Raw genomic sequence first — 14,298 nt, forward strand, 5'->3', positions numbered from 1 at the left:
TGGAGGGTTTCATACGAGGACGTTAGTAATTGATGATAAAATTCTGAAACAAAACCTCTCGATGTCTCTCTTGAGTAGAAGAATTTGTGGTATCTGTGGTGTTCAATTGGTCTGTCTAATGGAACACCGTGAGACTTCAAACATAGCTCTAACTGTTTGTGAAAAAGCCATGTGGACTTGGTGAGATTCAATTTTTTGCGTATTTCTTTATCACTACAAAAACCCTGTTTGTTAAAAACATCCCCTAATGAGTGTATGCCTTGCTCTTCCCATATAGGGAATCTTATAGGTCGTTTTCCAATTAAGAGAGCATTGTTATTGAATAAGGGAGTATGATTGTGCCATTCTTGTGGGTTAGGATTTTTTTTTTGTGATTCACGCCATATCCGGATCGCATGAGTAATTATGGGGCCAAATTTTCGTTCACAGTGCTTGATTGGTAGTTTAGTGTATGCTATGTCCTTCAGTCTATGTGGGGCTACTATGTTTTCTTCTATTTTTCTCCAAGATGCTAATGCTTGGGAGTCAAACCATGTTGTCAATGGACTTAATGAGTACGCCTTAAAATATAGGAAAAAATCTGGAAATGCCATGCCACCATCCTATGTTTATTTTTTTATGCCTATTATTATTATTGTATTTTGCACAATCAATGCGGGCATGACCACCCACATTTCACTCTATGCCCTGGTATGTATATGTGACAAATAAACCTCTTGATTCTTGATTCTTTATCCGTGCCTCGGTTCTCGAGTTACATAACGATATGTCAGGCGAGCGTCTTTTTACGCACGTGCGTCAGATGACCACCCCCAACGCTCCAGAACTGCCAATCATCCACTGATGGCGAAAATGATTGGTCAGCATTGTAGCCAATGAGAGTACCTTTCCAATGATACCCCAAGTGGGGGGGGTGCGAATAGGGGATCTAGGTGAAAGTTGACGAGCGAAAACCAGAAGTGAATCACACTTGAGAATGAATGGCCGTGGATGAGGAAATGGATTTTTTTTGTCACACGGTTTACCCGGATCTCTCTCAAAGACCCATTTCTGAACGGATTTTTATCAAATTTGGACCTGTACTGGTGGACTTCAGGCTATGGATCCGCGGGGTTTTACAGCTTATACATTTTCTTTTTTATATTGCAACCACTACAGAAAAATTTGAGTACACAAGTTCAAGTTCAACTCAAGTTCAGACCTCTGTTACTCTATTTTATTAGCACTAAAAGTGATTTTCCTTTTTTGCATTAGTACTGTAACTTCAGAATGTTATCTTTCAAAAGAGACCAGGCTCATGCATGTGCTATAAGAATAAAGTATAAAGCTAAGCTTTGCAAAAGAAGTATGCAGTCCTCAAGTTCAAGTAAAAAAAATTGCCACTTTTCTGCCCGCCTGTTAAGAGGTTAAAGTTTTCTCATGTTTGGTCTCAAAATGGCGTTTAACACTAAATGTTCGGCAAACAACAGACTGACCCTTCTGATTGGCTCTGACCCTGAAATATCCCTGGTATATCAGTCAAACTACAATAAACTTAGCAACTGCCAATGGCTGTGAAAGAGGTAACTTGGCATGGGGATGAGAGGACACTTCAACATTTCCAAAAAGCGACCTCTCTGACACACTTGCTAGCATGCCAGTTTAGATACCGCATGCCAATGGTGGCACTCATGCCTAAGGTTGCTGACCCCTGGCGTATAATGATGTAATACTGTGCAATAGTATGTAATACTGTGCAATAGTGGAATAGTGGAATAGTGTGTAATAGTGAAATGGTGTGTAATAGTATACTAGGAATAAGGCTTAAGCCTACCATCTAGGCTACTAGAAAATAAATGGGTGGTTGCCACCTGCTGGAGATTTGCGCTCTACTGAGCACACCTTTCTAGTTATCTCAGTCTTTCCGTGAACAGAATACAGGGAGGAAAGGAAGAAGGAAGGACTGCAAGGGAAATAAAACTGAGAAAGCAACTGTGTGTGTGTGTGTGTGTGTGTGTGTGTGTGTGTGTGTGTGTGTGTGTGTGTGTGTGTGTGTGTGTGTGTGTGTGTGTGTGTGTGTGTGTGTGTGTGTGTGTGTGTGTGTGCGTGCGTGTGTGTGGGCCTGTGTGCATGTGTGAGTGATTGGGAGAGTGTGTGTGAGTGTGACTGTGTGTGTGTGTGACTGTGTGTGCGTTTACAAGAGAGAGAGAGTGTGTGTGTGTGTGTGTGTGTGTGTGTGTGTGTGTGTGTGTGTGTGTGTGTGTGTGTGTGTGTGTGTGTGTGTGTGTGTGTGTGTGTGTGTGTGTGTGTGAGTGTGTGTGTGTGTTTGTGTGTGTGTGTTTGTGTTAGGAAAGGTCTGGTGGTCATTGGGGTCTGGAGATCGGCCCACCACACCCTCATGAACGTGTTATACAAATACTGTGAGCGCACACCACACGCCTGCGAGGGGAAACACACACACCTCACACCCTTTCTCACAACACAAGAGAGAGAGCGAGAGAGAGAGAGAGAGAGAGAGAGAGAGAGAGAGAGAGAGAGAGAGAGAGAGAGAGAGAGAGAGAGAGAGAGAGAGAGAGAGATGACTTAACAATTACCATTTGAGGAGAAGTCACATACTGTGTAGGGTAATAAGGTTCTCCTACATAATTAAAATACTATTAAGGGCATTGGCTATAGTCTGTGTATAGCAATGCCCACTTGCATCTGTGCCATATGCGTGCACTAAATAACACTCTGTGTAATGCCATCTGCGCTGTGAGAAGCAAGAGAGGTCTGTATACCAGATAAGATTATCTTGACTTATCAGATTTTATTGTCTGTTTGCACAAAAGTTTGTCTTGCATCACATGCTCCAACAATCATCAGAATAACATAATACAACATGAAAGAACATCTGTATGATCAACCCTCCAGCAATCATCAGAATAACATGACGCAAAGTAAGCAACATTTGAGAAAGTCCTTCACCTGTCCCTCACCATGCACGCACACACACACACACACACGCACATCCTACATCCAAATGTCATATTATTGTGAGCAGAAAGCACATGCACCATTCATAATTGAAATCATCATTATTAACCTTGTGTTTTATTTTCAGTTTAGCATAATCAATCTAAATGTATGCTTCATGCAATGTATACTGATTTAAAAAAAAAATATATATATATATGTCCTCGTATAATCACTTCCAGTAGGAAAAACTGACTTGAGAGCATTGATAAACAACAAAGAACCTATATATACAGAGCCTCCGTGTAAAGGCAACAGAAACTGCAGCTATTCCAACAAGTTGTTACTATTGTAACAAAGGTGCAATGCAGCCATAATATCCTTGTCTTGAAGGGCTGAGGCTATTGCTATGTATTCAACAGCAGTGAGTGAGCAATAAATTTTAATCAAGGTCATTCATTTCACTGACATCATCATCACACAGACTGGCAGCAGACCTGGCGAATGATATCAATAAAGGCACGGTCGTTACTCAAACCCGGCTTGGTACAGTATACTGTGTACACTGTGAGGCGCGTGTTGAGGCAGTTTACAATTACGATGAAACGGTTCCAATAAAAAGGTGTGTGCGTGTGTGTGTGTCACGTGTGTGTGTGGAGGGGGGACCGTACTTTAATTTAAATGTTTGATTTAATTTATGAGCTCTCATCCCGCGCGCGCACCCACTTACTCTCTCTCTACACAGACACACACACGGGAGTGTAAACAAAAACAACATTTTGCACCGCTTCTTCCGTTTGACAGCATGCCCACCCTCCGCGGGGCAGTAGATTGTGTCAGCCAGTGCGATCCCAGTGTGCAGCGCAATTAAATACTGTTGCATGAGCAGGTTGTGTAACACACACACACACACACACACACTCCATAGTGGATACAGTAGCCAGCTCTGTGCAAACAAAGCTATACATGCGGCAAATCCATACAGCTGCTCGTTTGACAGAGAAGGGTGAGTGACAGACTCGGGCATACTCACATCATCCCATTTCATAAATTTGTTGCCCTTTCGCAGGCTCTCAGGCACGGACACGGGCTTGAGCTGCAGTGCGTGAACTCCAGGCTGAGCCCCAGCCATCGACTCATCTACTCTTCTCAACGGCCGGCGGAGCAGAAACAGTCAATTCCCCCTCTCTATCTCTCTATCTCTCTCTCTCTCTCTCTCTCTCTCTCTCTCGCTCTCTCTCTCTCTCTCCTCTACACTCCTTCCCCCCCCTCAGTCCAAGCTTTTCTGTGTAATCAAGAGTGGAAAGCAGGCTTAATGGAAGCCCAACTACTGCAGCCAGTATGTCATCCCGGTCCTCGGCTTTGGAGATCTCTGGAGGCGGACGTGAAGCGCAGCGCAGCCACACGCAGCTTGGAGCTCTGCGATGCGACCGGAGGGGAGAGGGCTCGGAGTGAGTGACTGCATGTCGCCGGTGCTCACAGTTAAAACAGTCAATGGATGTGGGTTCGAGGCGCGCTGTGGTCTAGCGCCTCCCCGCGCCCGAGGTCAAATGCAATTAAGGTTTGGAAAGGGACCGCAATGACAGATGAGTGGATGCTGGATCCTAATGTGAAGAACTGTGATTTGTTTTTTTATGTCTTACCTTGACTTTGTCAATTTTGCTCATTTTGTGCCTGTCTTTTTTTTTGCTGCTGTGAAGCACTTTGATCTGCAATTATTGTATGAAAAGTGCTATACAAATAAAGTTTATTATTATTATTATTAATTATTATTATTATTATTATTATTATTATTATTATTATTATTATTGTTATTATTATTATTATTATTATTATTATTATTATTATTATTATTATTATTATTATTATTATTATTATTATTATTATTATTATTATTATTATTATTATTATTATTATTATTATTATTATTATTATTATTATTATTATTATTATTATTATTATTATTATTATTATTATTATTATTATTATTATTAATTATTATTATTATTATTGTTATTATTATTATTATTATTATTATTATTATTATTATTATTATTATTATTATTATTATTATTATTATTATTATTATTATTATTATTAGTAGTAGTAGTATTGTTATTGTTATTATTATTGTTATTATTATTATTATTATTATTATTATTATTATTATTATTATTATTATTATTATTATTAGTATTATTATTATTATTATTGTTGTTGTTGTTGTTGTTGTTGTTGTTGTTGTTGTTGTTGTTGTTGTTGTTGTTGTTGTTGTTATTATTATTATTATTATTACACCTCAGTTAAGTTACACATCGAAACAAATCACGGCGCACATTATACTACATCACTGACCGGCTATTGTCTTTTGGAAAGTTAAGATAAGATATTTATTGATCCCCTTGGAGAAATTCGGGGGTTGGGTTCGTTTTGTTTTCTTAGTTGGGTTATTTGAGGACAGACAGCTGTGTGTTAAGTTAAACATGGTTATAATTGTGTTGCTATAGGGAACAGGTTGGACCCAAATGTATTCCCTGTCAACTATTGCATTACCAAACATTGCAACAGGAAATAAACGTGGGTCCTTTTAAAATATTATTGTTGTCACTTTGAAACCGTCTATAGGGCTACTTTGTGATTCAACATCGTATGGATCTCATCAACTATTCTATGTCAACTAGTTCTATATAAACTATTCTCACAGGTGGACTATAGCTGATGGTGTCCCTGTGTGTGAAGAAAGTCTGCACACTATAGATTAGATTGTTAGATTGTACTTTATTGTCATTATATTTGCATACAACAAGATTTGGGACTCAAACTTAAGGTGCAGTAGTGGAATATAAAATCACACAAGTAATAAAAGATAAACATAAAATACTATACAATAAAACAATGGTACTATACTGTACAATATACAAAATAACAACAATATACAAAATAACAATATACAAAATAGCAATCACAGTGTCAGACGGTAGTGGGTGGGTATTGCACTGTGGATATTGCACTTGAGGGGTAGGATGTTGCACAGTGTGGGAGGAGGGGGACAGGGTGAATTATTGGTGCATATTAGAGTTCAAGGTGGTGGTGGCTCTGGGGAAGAAACTGTCTCTGAGCCTGTTTGTTCTGGCTCTGATGCACCTGTAACGCCTGCCCGATGGCAACAGGCGGAGGTGGAAGCCAGGGTGTGAGCTGTCCTTCGTAATGTTTTTTTGCTCTGTTGAGGCAGGGGGAGTTGTGCAAGTCCTTCAGGGAGGGGAGGGGGCAGCCGATGATTCTTTGTGCAGAGTTTTAGTTTATGACCCTCTATATACTGCTATTCGCAGAGCTTTCCTGCAGTGGATGTGTCATCTGAACAGAACATCTGTGGAGAAATCCTATTGGAACACGATGAACATCAAACCATTAATCACAGAGAGGGGTCATATCTATCATCACCACAACCACCACATCTCTACCCCACGAAACCCTCATTGGAAGCAAAGTGTGTTCTATAGTTACTTCCATAATAGGGATGCACTGATACTTGTACCAGATATCTGGGTGATGCCACCAGTATCATTCCTCAATACAAACATTTGATACCAAGAAAATATGATGCCATATATGAATAGCCTATGTATCAAAGCAAAGCAAGTGTGACTAGTAGACAGCTGCTAGATGGAAAAATGGAATAATAGCTTTTGTGATTGGACAGTCCAATGACCCCAAATTAATGAAGAATAAGTCATTTCTATGAATCCCCTTGGGGAATTTTACCCATCCTAACTATTGAAGAGCAGTGGGCAGCTGCAGTTAGGCGCCCTGGGGACCAACTCCAGTTGTAATGCCAGTCAGGGGCGGGGCTAGGGGGTGGCTACTTGGGCTCAAGCCCCGAATGTTTTCTGAAAAGCCCAGAATCTATTTATTTTTTTTTTTTTTTTTTTTTTGACAATTCATCATTGTTACATGAAAATATGTTTGCACCAGATTTAGCAGAAGCTAATTTCCATCTGTGGTCTATCCAGCTGCTAACTGTATTTGAGTGAGTTAAGTCTTGGTGTCATGGTAGACTCAGACCTAAGCTTTAAATCACAATCAACAAGTTGACAAAAACTTAATTCTTCCACCTTAGAAACATAGCTAAAGTACGGCCATTTATAAATCAAAAGGACGCTGAAAACCAGATCCATGCCTTTATTTCAAGCCAACTCGACTACTGTAATGCACTCCTTACCGGCCTCCCGAAAAAATACGATGATAACTATTTTATTGCAATGCACTATTGCATTATTTTATTCTATTTTACTAACTATTTTATTGCACTGCACTATTTTACTTTGTATCAGTGAATCATAGACGCCTGGCCATAAGAGCATTCGGAGCATCTCTGCTCTCCCACTATTGAACTTGGGGGAGCAAAGGTATGCTCTTGCTCCACCACTTTTTGATCATATGAAAAATATGATATATCCCCCCCCAATATATAAATCTAACCATAACTACGTTATGGTTAACTGAGTTTTATAGTGAAAAGAGCAGCTTTATTGGTCAAGATTGAAGGCTCTATATTGCAGGAAATTGCACGTACAGGTTAATTAAATTCAAAAAAATCTGCCGACAGGAGTATTAGTATACATGTATCGACAGAGCAGGACCATTTAAACAAACACTCACCTTAACACTCACTTTAGACACTTTAACACTACATTATATTTATCTATTATTAAAGAGATTTGCACTACATTCATACCTCATTTGCATTTGCACCTTACCTTAAAGTTTTGTACCTCATTTTCTGCATTGTACCTCATTGGTTACTAACTAAGTAACTAACTACTACTAAACTACTGGTTTTTACTCATTGTACCTAGATTGTACCTAGGTTGTACTTTAGATTGTATATTCAAGTTTCAAGTTCAAGTTTCTTTATTAGTTGTCATACAGAAGTACAGAATACCTTTATATAAAATGCTTCTTTCTGTTTTTCTCCAGAGGATGTGCTAGAAAAAAATAGATAGGTATAAAATAAGTATAGTAAGTATAGAATGGAAGTCAAGTACGTAGACAAAAGTGTTCAATATATACATATATACAATGTACAATGCAGAGTAGAAAAGTAACTGAGTTACAATACAATATACTAGTTAACTAGTATACAGTACAATGCAGAAATGGGATGAGGTAAAATGTACAATTTACAGTAAGGTGTAATGAGGTATGGGTTGTAGTGCAAATTCTTTACCAATAAATATAGTGTGTTTAGGTGTTCTAAAGTGGGTAAAGTGGGTGCTGCAGTGAGTTGTTTGTTTAAAGTGAGTGTGTGCGTGTGGATGTGTGTGCTGTGAGTGCATTTGATGGTTGTTACATAGTGTTATTGTCATTTAGCATTCTGATGGCCTGAGGATAGAAGCTTCTTCTTAGTCTCTCTGTGCTTGCCATGAGACTCCGGTATCGCTTGCCTGACCGCAGCAGTTCAAAGAGGCAGTTGTTTGGGTGGCTGGAGTCTTTGATTATTCTCTTAGCCTTACCCATGCTTGTTGTAAATATTGTACCTATTGTAATATATTGTACTGTATATTGTATATATGTATATTCCTCTTTACTTACTTTTTTACTTGATTGATTGAATTAAAACTTTATTAATGAATTAGATTGCAGAATGGGTACAATACAGTACGGCTCAATGCACACAATTGTTAAGGGGATGCAGACCAGAGAAAGACTTTCGTCTCGTTTACATCAGGGTCCCCCATTTTCAATTCATCATGACATTTATGACATACACGACATACAAATATACAGTACTTAAGAGACAGAGATCCTAAAATAAAATATATACATATATACATTCGAGGGGGAAGAAACAGTACATTGGAGGGGGTTGGGTGGGGGTGGGGGGGGGGGGGGTTGGACATTTACCGGGGCCAGTTTCGAATTGCAGCCTCCCGTAGGTGCTCTTTGAGAGCGGTTTTGAAGGAGGGTAGGGATTCACATAATTTTACGGCTGTGGGTAGGGCGTTCCACATTGTTGTGGCATATTTGCTAAACTTATTTAGTCCCTTGTTTGAGCCGAATCTGGGTTTCACATGATTTGTTGAGCTCCCTCTGGTGTTGTGGTCGTGGAATTCACTGACCTTTGGGAAGTATTTCGACATGTACATGGGTACCTTAGTGGTGTAGTGTATCTTGTAGACCAGGCCCATTGCAAGTTGCTGTACTCTGTCGGCTACTCTAAGCCATCCTAGGTTGTCAAAATGAGCAGGGGTGAGGTGGGTTTTAGAAGTAAGGTCAAGCAGTAGTCTGACCAGTTTGTTTTGTGATATTTAAAATCTTGTTTTTAGGGCCTTTGAGGTGCTTTGGTACCATGAGGTGCAAGCATAGTCGTAGTACCCTTGAATGAGTGCTCCTGTTAGAGTCTTTAGGGTATTCTTGTTTACCAGAGAGGAGATCCGGTACAAGAATCGTGTTCGTTGGTTGACTTTTTTGATTACATTGGTTGCCATTTTGTCACAGGAAAGATTTGCCTCTAGGATGGAACCCAGGTAGGTAATTTCATCTTTCCTTGTGACAATATTGTCACCCACTGTAACAAATATTGTCACCCACTGTTGGCCTTGCTGAGTTTGTTATTTGATCCAAAGAGAATGGACTCTGTTTTACCCATGTAATGATATTTTGTTATCAGCGAGCCAGGTGCACATTCTGCCGAGTTCAGAGCTGAGGGCTTTAAAAACAAATTTTTTTATTTATTATAAAAAAGAATTTCTCACTTTTTCTGTATTTTTGCTCCCATCCCAATTTAGTCGTTATGCCAATTCCCTTCCTGGTCGTTGCGCGCATTTTCCCACTGTCAGCCTAGAGAGGATGTAGAACTACCACATGCCTCCTCCGATACATGTGGAGTCAGCCAGCCGCTTCTTTTTACCTGACAGCGAGGACTCTCACTGGGGGAATGTAACCGATCTCCTCCCTGCTGAACAGGCGCCCCGACCGACCAGTAGGAACCGCAGTTTACAATGACCAGGACACACACCCCGCCGGCTTCCCACCCGCTAACACTGCCAATTGTGTTAGTAGGGACGACTGGTACCGCTGACAGCTGGATTCGATCCCAGAGTCTCTGCGGTGGTAGGCGAGTGCATTCTCCACTGCGCTACCCAGCCTCCCGCTGAGGGCTTTTTCAACCTGCTGGTCTCTGACATGGACAATTTGCATGCTGAGGGCTTTTTCAACCTGCAAATTGTCCATGTCAGAGACCAGCAGGGCTGAGTCGTCCGCGAACAGGAACAAGTTGCAGTCACAAGCTGATGAGATGTCATTTGCATAAATTAGGAACAGTAATGGTCCAGCTCACTGATAGACTATCAAAACCAATTGCTTTTAGCTTGTCAATCATAATGGAGTGATTGACAGTGTCGAAAGCCTTTTGGAGGTCCAGCATGACCATGCCACAGTATTTGCCCGCGTCCACCTCTTGTTTGATGTGGTCGTTCAAATAGAGAAGGCATGTGTCAGTGGAGTGGAATGTTCTGAAGCCAGATTGGAATTCGTAGATTTGCTTTTTTTCCGCAAGGTACTTTTCTACCTGTTAGTAGACTATTTTTCCATGACTTTCGAGATGGAGGTAAGAATACTTACTTTTTATTTACTTTCTTACTTACTTTTTTTTTACTGTATGAAGCACACTCTCAGGGGCTCATACAGAACCAAGGCATTTCACCGTAAAGTACGTGTATTTTATTGTGACAAATAAACAAACTTGTAACATGAGGAGTATATATACCTAGCATGCATGTATCGGCAGGGCAGGAGTATACCTAGCATGCATGTATCGGCACTGCAGGAATATATATACCTAGCATGCATTTTATTATATTACTGACGTAATTGACCCACAGACGTCAATCAGCTGCTCCACTGACAGCACCTGCATTCTCCACCTGACTTAATGAGAGAGAGAGAGAGAGAGGATGAGAGAGAGAGAGAGAGAGAGAGAGAGAGAGAGAGAGAGAGAGAGAGAGATGAGAGAGAGAGAGAGAGAGAGAGAGAGAGATGGGGAAAGAAAACTAAAGGAGCAGGACAGCTGAGAGGAGAGGAGGAAGATTAGTGTGATGCTGGAATTAGCTAACAGGAGCATCAGAGGGCGTTTGCTATGGCAACACGCTGCCACCATGAAACCTGCAACGGACATGAGACCTTGAGTAGCCAGGTATAGGAACCGTGACAGTTGTTGATCAGTAGAGTCCTTTCTCAGCACAATTCCTGCTGTTCTTCGCCCACAGTTCCGGCTAGTTTACATTTACATTTACATTTAGTCATTTAGCTGACGCTTTTATCCAAAGCGACTTACAAGTTCTGTGCGACAAGACAGCAAGAAGGGTATAACTCTATCAGCTGAGTAACAATGTTCATCAAAGTGTTGCGTGTTACAGTGTAGGTTCGTTTATTAGGACAAGTGCATGACATTAAGGTTAGTCGGGGTTAGATTTTTTTTTTTTTTTTTTTTTTATCATTTCAGATAATGGTTGAAGAAGTGAGTCTTTAGTCGACAGCGAAAGATTGGACGGGATTCGGCTGTCCTAACTGGGATGGGTACCATTGTGGGGCAAGGACTGAGAATAGGCGGCTTCTCTTTGATGACCCTCCGGGAGCTTGGATAGGAGTAGATCTGAGGCGGCCAGAAGATGCAGAGCGTAGGGGTCTTGAGGCGAAACTAGTTAGCGGCGAAACAAATGTAAAGTAACGGGGGCCACATTTCAGTCCATACAAACACCGAAGCCTTCTTCAAGAGGATGAGGGTATGAGAAGAAGCCTTCTTCAAGAGGATGAGGGTATGAGAAGAAGCCTTCTTCAAGAGGATGAGGGTATGAGAAGTGTGTTTTCGAGTACATTTAAATCCGGCACAGCAAGGATCGTGTTCAGAACGAACTCTACCCTTCGACGACGTCACCGAACACAGGCGGGAGACAGACCTGTGAGATCCAACGTTCTGAACTTACCCTTTAAGTTTGAGCCTCACCGTTCTTTCACTGAACACGGCGTTTCACTCTCCTCTCAGGGGACCGAGGTGCGTGACTGGCCTCCCGTGTCTCGTCTGCCCACCCGAGCCCTGTGGCGTGTCGCTTATTTCTTCATGCCTAAACCTCTACAAATAAAACAACTTCTGTGAGAGAGTGTCACAAACTTTAGCTCGTAAAAAAAAGCATCTCTGAGTTTCACTTTGTTGTCAAGAAAAAAACACAACAAAGGAGCCTTCTGGGACTTGTGATAGCGCCCACTCATTTTCGCGAATGAGTGGGCGAAGAAGATTAAAAAATATGTCGCCGCTCTCTCTCTGTCTGTCTCTGTCTCTCTCCTCTCTCTATCTCCCTCTCTCTCTCCTCTCTACCTCTCTCTCTCTCTCTCTCTCTGTCTCTCTATATGTCTCTCTCTCTCCTCTCTCTCTCTCTCTCTCTCTCCTCTCTCTCTCTCTCTCTCTCTCTCTCTCTCTCTCCTCTCTCTCCCTCTCTCTCTCTCTCTCTCTCTCTCTCTCTCTCTCTCTCCTCTCTCTCTCTGTGTCTCTCTATATGTCTCTCTCTGTGGTCGGTCAGAGCCCGCTCCTGACTAGACTGTCAAACACATCAAACAACCGACACATTTTGACTGACAGGTTTCATGTCTGTCCGGAATGGAGGTTGCGTACGTTTTGTTTGCTGTCATTAATGATTGATTAGCAGTGGCAGTTCAGGAGGAAAGTCCCTGGCAACCCCTATACCAAGAGACAGCTGTAGAGAGAAAGAGAGAGAGATTGATTGAAAACTTTATTAACAGATTGCAGAATGGGTACAATACAGTACAGCTCAATACAAACAACTGCTAAGAGGATGAAGACCAGAAAAAGACTTTGTCTTGTTTACATGAGGGTCCTCCATTTTCAATTCATCAAGACATTTAGAGACATACAAATATACGGTACTATGTGAGAGAGAGAGAGAGAGAGAGAGAGAAGAGAGAGAGAGAGAGAGAGAGAGAGAGAGAGAGAGAGATTACACATGTCTGCATCTTTGTCTGTCTGTCTGTCTGTCTGTCTGTCTGTCTGTCTGTCTGTCTGTCTGTCTGTCTGTCTGTGTCTGTCTGTCTGTTTGTTGGTGCTTTCCCACCCAGTGGTATATACATTACATTTACATTTAGTCATTTAGCTGACACTTTTATCCAAAGCGACTTACAGTACAAGTTCTGTACGACAAGTCATCAGGAAGGGCACAACCCTATCAGCTGAGTAACAATGTTCATCAAAGTGTTGAGTGCTACAGTGTAGGTTAGTTTATTAGGACAAGTGCATGACAGTAAGGTTAGTTAGGGTTAGAGTTTTATAAAAATTTTACTTGTGTGTTCTCTGTGATCTGGGAGTGGGAGTGGGATGAATAAAATTTTGTTTTTCACTGCCCTTTGTAATGTACACCGACTTGAGGAGGGTTTTATTGAGAAAATTCTATTTGTAAATCCGGATTTGTTTTGGCTGTCTGAGAGTTGTATGTTGAGTTGTTTTTTTGTGGAGGAGATTTTCAGTTTTGCAGGGTTTTTGGAGAAAGCATGGCACTTGAGACAAAACACACTATATCCTATATAATTTTATATGAATTCCTCTTGTTTCTTTGAAGTACATTGTTTACAGCTTGTTATGTTTTATTTTGTTTTATTTTGGCCATCTTGGTCTATATACGTATAGTTAAGTACACTATATGTAACGGTTGTCATATCGTCACCTTAAACTTCGATGCCCCGAGGGAGTTTCGAACCTGTGGTCTGCCGCACCGCGGGCTACAGCACAGACCTCTATACCAAGAGGTGAACACTGCTGTGTAACGTGTCTATGTGTCTTTTAAGGGTGAGAGTGAGTTTAACCCATAGCACCGCTACTCGCCACAGTCACTTCACAACATCTGAAGTCCATCGGGACTGCACCTCACGGTACCATCCGTTACATATTATTGTTTATGTGTCTTGTAAGCCCATATGGGCTGGGCATACATCTGTATGTAAGACACAAACATTTAAAACATCAATCAATCAATCAATCCACAGAGATTTTCCAATTCTCTTGACTTGGAGAATCATTATGCCATTAAATGGCTAATCTTCCTTGTCATGGTTGTCAGCATTTCAAAGAGAAAGACGATTTGTATTAAAACTAGGGTCGCTTTCACACAGGGGCTGTTTGGTCCGGACTTTCGGACCAGAATTCGATAGTCCGGTTTTTAGGGTCTGTGTGAATGCGCGTCGAACTCGGTTCGCGGACCAAACAGTCGAACTCTGGTCCGCCTGAAAACGTCGGTCTCGGTTCGGCTTCATCGAACCAAGCGCGAACCAAATATAGGAAGTGATTATTATTACCACTGC

The 14,298-nt window shown here is 41.1% G+C and overlaps 1 protein-coding gene across 1 annotated transcript in view; it reads right to left on the reverse strand.

Moving 5' to 3' along the window:
- Positions 1–4,371, reverse strand: part of LOC311228313 (1-phosphatidylinositol 4,5-bisphosphate phosphodiesterase beta-1-like) — a 397,421-nt gene extending 393,050 nt beyond the window's left edge. Inside the window, exon 1 of the mRNA XM_084314222.1 lies at positions 3,968–4,371. Within this exon, the coding sequence (XP_084170348.1) occupies positions 3,968–4,066 (99 nt within the window). The 5' untranslated portion in view covers positions 4,067–4,371. The remainder of the gene's footprint in view (positions 1–3,967) is intronic.
- Positions 4,372–14,298: the final 9,927 nt, after the last annotated feature.

This window comes from Notolepis coatsorum (assembly GCF_963971535.1).
Source record: "Notolepis coatsorum genome assembly, chromosome: 5".
Classification (NCBI taxonomy): domain Eukaryota; kingdom Metazoa; phylum Chordata; class Actinopteri; order Aulopiformes; family Paralepididae; genus Notolepis; species Notolepis coatsorum.